This window comes from Balaenoptera borealis (assembly GCF_965194805.1).
Source record: "Balaenoptera borealis genome assembly, contig: HAP1_SCAFFOLD_1735, whole genome shotgun sequence".
Lineage (NCBI taxonomy): Eukaryota > Metazoa > Chordata > Mammalia > Artiodactyla > Balaenopteridae > Balaenoptera > Balaenoptera borealis.
This window is the reverse complement of record NW_028122508.1, coordinates 27,613-34,565: the sequence shown is the minus strand read 5'-3', so window position 1 is coordinate 34,565 and position 6,953 is coordinate 27,613. Positions and strand designations below refer to the sequence as shown.

At 51.7% G+C, this 6,953-nt stretch overlaps 1 protein-coding gene across 1 annotated transcript; it reads right to left on the bottom strand.

Moving 5' to 3' along the window:
• Positions 1-313: 313 nt before the first annotated feature.
• LOC309622177 (uncharacterized protein) lies at positions 314-4,097 on the bottom strand (the record flags this gene model as incomplete). The annotated part of the gene is given in 4 exon segments (XM_082409302.1): positions 314-540; positions 703-2,277; positions 3,501-3,552; positions 3,558-4,097. Coding segments are annotated over 4 exon segments (2,265 nt in total), but the record flags the coding sequence as incomplete, so codon positions are not given.
• Between the last annotated feature and the right edge of the window lie 2,856 nt (positions 4,098-6,953).

Here is a 6,953-nt window from a genome sequence, read left to right as displayed (position 1 = left end):
ACCCCTGCCCGGGACGCAGCTGCGGGACAGGACGCCCCCCAGACCCCTGCCCGGGACGCAGCTGCGGGACAGGACGCCCCCCAGAACCCCTGCCCGGGACGCGGCCGCGGGACACGAAGCTCCCCCCTCCCCAGGAACCCCTCCCCAGAGCGCGGGCCTCGCCGCCGTCTCGCAGCACCCGCCGCGCTCACCGCGGGCCGGGAGCCCCCTCAGGCCGACTGGCCCCCGCCCGCCGCCCGGCCTCCCTCCGGCCCGCGCCGCCCGCCGCGCTCACCGCGTTTTTCTTCTGCACCATCTTGTCCATCTTCTTGGCAATGCGGACCACCTCGTCCTCCATGGCCCTGGCAGGCCTGCCCCGCGCCGGGCCGCGGGGGACGGGAAACGAGCGGAGCTGGCCGGGCGGCAGGTAAGCCCAGGCGTCGGCGAGGGCCCTCACCAGGCGTCACCGAGGCGCTTCTTCACTCACGACGACTGCGACGGCGGGGGCGGCGGCGGCGGCGGCGCTCCTCCCACGCAGGCAGCGCCAATCGAGCTCCCAGCTCGCGGCGGCGACGGCGGCGGCGCTCCTCCCACGCAGGCAGCGCCAATCGAGCTCCCAGCTCGCGGCGGCGACGGCGGCGGCGCTCCTCCCCCGCAGGCAGCGCCAATCGAGCTCCCAGCTCGCGGCCGCGGCGGCGCTCCTCCCCCGCAGGCAGCGCCAATCGAGCTCCCAGCTCGCGGCGGCGGCGGCGGCGCTCCTCCCCCGCAAGCAGCGCCAATCCAGCTCGCGGCGGCGGCGGCGGCGGCGGCGCTCCTCCCCCGCAGGCAGTGCCAAGCGAGCTCCCAGCTCGCGGCGGCGGCGCTCCTCCCCCGCAGGCAGCGACAATCGAGCTCCCGGCTCGCGGCGGCGACGGCGGCGCTCCTCCCCCGCAGGGAGCGCCAGTCGAGCTCCCAGCTCGCGGCGGCGGCGGCGGCGCTCCTCCCCCGCAGGCAGCGCCAACCGAGCTCCCAGCTCGCGGCGGCGGCGCTCCTCCCCCGCAGGCAGCGCCAATCGAGCTCCCAGCTCGTGGCGGCGGCGGCGGCGGCGGCGGCGGCGGCGCTCCTCCCCCGCAGGGCAGCGCCAATCGAGCTCCCAGTTCGCGGCGGCGGCGGCGGCGCTCCTCCCCCGCAGGCAGCGCCAAACGAGCTCCCAGCTCGCGGCGGCGGCGGCGGCGGCGCTCCTCCCCCGCAGGCAGCGCCAATCCAGCTCGCGGCGGCGGCGGCGGCGGCGGCGCTCCTCCCCCGCAGGCAGTGCCAAGCGAGCTCCCAGCTCGCGGCGGCGGCGCTCCTCCCCCGCAGGCAGCGCCAAGCGAGCTCCCAGCTCGCGGCGGCGACGGCGGCGGCGCTCCTCCCCCACAGGCAGCGCCAATCGAGCTCCCAGCTCGCGGCGGCGGCGGCGGCGGCGCTCCTCCCCCGCAGGGAGCGCCAGTCGAGCTCCCAGCTCGCGGCGGCGGCGGCGGCGGCGCTCCTCCCCCGCAGGCAGCGCCAATGGAGCTCCCAGCTCGCGGCGGCGGCGGCGGCGGCGGCGCTCCTCCCCCGCAGGCAGCGCCAAACGAGCTCCCAGCTCGCGGCGGCGGCCGCGGCGGCGCTCCTCCCCCGCAGGCAGCGCCAATCCAGCTCGCGGCGGCGGCGGCGGCGCTCCTCCCCCGCAGGCAGTGCCAAGCGAGCTCCCAGCTCGCGGCGGCGGCGCTCCTCCCCCGCAGGCAGCGACAATCGAGCTCCCGGCTCGCGGCGGCGACGGCGGCGCTCCTCCCCCGCAGGGAGCGCCAGTCGAGCTCCCAGCTCGCGGCGGCGGCGGCGGCGGCGCTCCTCCCCCGCAGGCAGCGCCAATGGAGCTCCCAGCTCGCGGCGGCGGCGGCGGCGCTCCTCCCCCGCAGGCAGCGCCAAACGAGCTCCCAGCTCGCGGCGGCGGCCGCGGCGGCGCTCCTCCCCCGCAGGCAGCGCCAATCCAGCTCGCGGCGGCGGCGGCGGCGGCGGCGCTCCTCCCCCGCAGGCAGTGCCAAGCGAGCTCCCAGCTCGCGGCGGCGGCGCTCCTCCCCCGCAGGCAGCGACAATCGAGCTCCCGGCTCGCGGCGGCGCTCCTCCCCCGCAGGGAGCGCCAGTCGAGCTCCCAGCTCGCGGCGGCGGCGGCGGCGGCGCTCCTCCCCCGCAGGGAGCGCCAATCGAGCTCCCAGCTCGCGGCGGCGGCGGCGCTCCTCCCCCGCAGGCAGCGCCAATCGCGCTCCCAGCTCTGTTCTTTTGTTTTTTTTTTTTTGAATTCTGAGATTTTTCATTTGAAGTAAATCTTAAAGCTATTAAATTCACAAATATGCTAATTTAAATACCCAATTCTATTATCTAAAACACACATTGCAAACATACAAATATCTATTCTCTCCACATGTCAGAGCCCATTCATTTCATGGTTTGGAAATGGGGAGAATAGATCCCCTTAAACTGCAAGTCAGCAGGTGTTTCTTTACAGTTAACTTTAGCAAAATTCATACAAAATATTAATGAACAATGATCTTCTTTACTTGTTAACTCACAAGGAAACACCTTCAAAACTGCATTTTGTTAAAGTTTCTGTACTAAAATGTAGAAAAACTGAACTACACAAATATTGAAAAGTTTAAAATTCCTTAATTTTTTATTCCTGGTACCACTACCACAATTTACAGGGCAATATACCTGATGTAATGAAAAGAAAAAGACAAAGCTACAACAGATAAAAGACCTCAGGAATGTACATCTAATTGACCCTCCGTTGCATGAAATCAATAGCTGCACTTTTTGCAAACTGTGGCTAGGACAGTCCTGAACAAGAAGGGTTTCCTGTTTAAGCTGCAGTAACTTTTCTGACTATGGATCATCGTTCCTTCTGCGGCAGGTTTTTACAGTTCCTCTAATGCATTTGGGACGACTGTCTCAAAGTAACCTGCAGCTTTCCTGACAACTCCTCGCTCTCTCTCCTGCTAAGAACTGTAGCCCTTTTCTTCTGAGTTTTGAGAACCTTCTGCTACCATATCCACCACTTCCACCACCAGATCCATAACCACCACCATAGGGACTTCCCGAGCTTCTTCCACCAAAACTGCCCCCCTTCATGGGTCCATAATTTGATTGCTGTTGTCCACTATAATTTCCAAAATCATTATAGCTCCCACCACCACCACCATAGTTACCTCCAAAATTTCCTCCTTCATTGTAAGCATCATATCCTCCACCACCGCCACCATATCCACCATCTTGGTTTCCATATCCTGGTCCACCACCACCATAGCCTCCTCTACTACTGTAACCAGGACCACCACCATCGTTACCACCGTCGCCTCCAAATCCGTTTTATCCACCATCACCTCCTCCATAACTACCTCTGCTGCCACCACCTCCACCACCATAGCCTCCTCTTCCACCAAAGTTTCCACCACGGCCAAAGTTACCTCCACCACCTCCAAAGTTTCCTCCACGACCCATAAAGTTGCCAGATCCACCTCCACGACCTCTCTGTGATCCAGCAGATTGCATTTCTTGTTTAGAAAGGGCCTTTTTCACTTACAATTATGCCCATTAATAGTGTGGTATTTCTGAACAACAATTTTATCAACTGTATCATGATCATCAAAAGTTACAAAAGCAAATCCTCTCTTTTTTCCACTCTGCCTGTCTTCCATAACTCCTATGGTTTCAATCTTGCCATACTTTTCAAAGTAGTCTCTCGAATTACATTCTTCTGTATCTTCTTTAATACCACCAACAAAAATTTTCTTCACTGTTAGACGGGCACCAGGCTTTACAGAATCCTCTCTAGAAACAGCTCTCTTTGGTTCCACTACACGCCCATCAACCTTGTGTGGTCGAGCACACATTGCTGCATCCACCTCTTCAACCCAAGAGTAAGTCACAAAACCAAAGCCCCTGGAACGGTTTGTCTGGGGGTCTCTCATCACCACACAATCTGTAAGTGTGCCCCATTTCTCAAAATGTTCTCTTAAGCTATCGTCTGTAGTTTCAAAGCTCAGACCACCAATAAACAGTTTTCTCAACTGTTCTGGTTCCTTTGGATCATGGCCCTCCTCCCCCCGGCGGCGGCGGCGGCCGGAGTCGGGCTGGGGGCGACCGGGCGGCGGTTTTACCTCCGTTTTGAGACCGGACTCGCCTCTTCCAACTCGAGTTCAATATGGGACCGAGAGCCCAGCTCTGTTCTATGTTGGGCCATTTTACTTCAGCCCAAAAAAATTTCTTCTAGTATTCCCTAAGGTCTGCTGGGGATCAGTTTTCTTATTTTTCATTTATCTGTATTTGATTTTTTAAAATTGATTCCAATTTTCTGTTGAGATTCTCCATATTTTAATCTATTAATCCCCATCTTTTACTCTCAATATAGTCATTTTAAAGTTCTGTGCTAACTCCAGAATCTGAATTCCCTCTAAATCAATTTTTCTTGGTTTTTTTTTTTTTTTTTTTTTTTGTCTTAAGTTTTAGTCACTTTTTCCTGCTTCAGGAATTTCATAATTTTTGATTGTGTGCTGGACGTGGTGAATAAAAAATTCATAGAGACTGAAGATGCTATTACTTTGCACCAGAGAAGATTTACCCTTTTCTCTGTTAATCAGAGTGGCTGATCATTTCAGTCATTTCAGGAATTTTACTAGGTCAGAACTGGGTTGGAGCTTTAGTTGTCTCATCCTACCTATGATTTTTCCTAATTTGTGGCCTCCCTGGATTTTTGCTGTGAGCCTGACAGGTCTTTGATTCTTCAATAAATACAGTCAGTTATTGACTTCAGTCTTTCAGATGTTTGAATTCAGCTCTTTAGGCTCTCAGTTCTCACAGCTTCAGAGTATGGCAAATGTAAGGAGAGACCAGCTATGTATTTGTTGCCGTTACACTTTCTCAGTGAAAATTTGTCTCATAAACACTGAAACATTGCAGATGACTTCACTTTTTCTGACTCAGCCCCCTTCTTGGGGATGGCACTTCTGGGTTTTTACTGTGAGTCTGGTAGGTCTCTAATTCCTCACTTTGGAAAGTTCTCTCCCTCAGGCATTAGGTATTTAGCTTCCTGCTTTATATAGGTTCAAAAACTGGCAAATGTCTTGAAGAGGAGACCTAATGATTGTCACAGGCCCCTTTATCTAGCGGGATTTGGTTTGTTAGTGCCATGACTGTGCAGGAAATTTCACTCTGCTTTCTTGGCTCAGTCCCCCATCATCCTATACCACCCTGACACTAAGGAAATGTCCTGTGGGGGAAATCGGCTTGACATTCTGCTAGATTTCACTCCATCATGCCAGCAAATGAGTTCATCAAAAGATATGGTGATTTCTCTTTTCCAGTGGAGTATGTCTCCCTACACCAAACCCCTGCTCCAAATCTCTAAATGTCCCTCTCTAGCATATTAGTTGATATTGTTTCTTGATTGCTTCCTTAGCTCGATGATCTTTTATTCAAGTTTGTTTGCTCGTTGCAGCAGGAGTGATGGCCTGTGCCTACCTAGTGCAGGCATATTATTATGGAGATATGGCTTTGGTCCCAGACACCACAATAAGGAGAATATCATAAGAAAGCAAGTCACACGAGTTGTTTGGTTTCCCAGTGCATGTAAAAGTTATGTTTATGCTATACTGTAGTCTATTAAGTGTGCAATAGCATTATGTCTAAAAAAAGTACATATCTTAATTTGAAAGTAGACTTTAAGAATGCTACCCATCATCTGAGCCTTCAGCAAGCTGTAATCTTTTTGCAATAGTAACATCAAAGATCACTGATCACAGATCATGTAACAAGTATAATAGTGAAAAAGTTTGAAATATTGTGAGACTTACCAAAACATGACATAGAGACACGAAGTGAGCAAATGCTGTTGGAAAAATGGCACCACCAGTAGAGCTGCTTGACACAGGGTTGCCACAAACCTTCAATTTGTAAAAAAAAAAAAAAAAAAAAAAAAAAAAAAAGCATTATCTGCAAGGTACAATAAAGTGAAGTGCAATAAAGTGAGGTATGCCTATACATCCTGCCTCAAAGCAGAAATCCTATTTAGATCACCTTTAATTTCTCTCTATGATATATCAATAGTTTTCTATTCTAATAGGGTTCTTACATTTTTTATTACACTTATTATTAGGTATATGATGTTTTGATGATAATGTAGATGGCATATTTTTTAGTTTTTAATTTTATAACTTTTCAGACACAGAAAAATGTTAGTGGAATTTTTTAATGTTTGGTCTCTTATCTGGCAACTCTTCTAAAAACTAACTGATATTCTAATAAGTTATCTGTAGATGGTTTTGGATTTTCTGTATCCTTAATTATATCAACTATGGAAAGTGACAGTATGATTTCTTCCTTTCTTAGCCTTATATTTCTGATTTCTTTTTCCTGCCTTACTGCTAATGCCATTTAATACTTTTACTAATAGGTTGAATAGAAAAGGTAAGAGTTGGCATTCTTATTTTGTTCCTAATCTTACAGTGGACGTTCTCCACATTTCACTATAAATAGGATGGTGGCTCTAAAGTTTTTTGTAGTTTCCCTTTGCTATGAGTTTTTAATCATACATAATTATTGAATTTTATCAAATGCTTTATCTGACTATACTGATATGATCATATACATTTTCTCCTTTATTTTATGGATGTGGTGCATGACATTTATTGATATTTGAATGTTAACTCACCTTGCATTTCTGGAGTAAAACAACTTGGTAGGAATTCACACACACACACACACACACACACACACACACACACACATTCACTCACTCACACACTCTACATTTGATTGTCTAACATTTTGTGTATGATTTTTGCTTCTGTATACATAAGGGAGATGGGCCTATTTTCTTTTCTCATAATTGTCCTTTTAATTAGTGAATAGTATATAGAGGGTAGAGATTTAAAAGACCTTTTAAAAGGTCTTCTTCTTCTGTGATATAATACAATACAGTA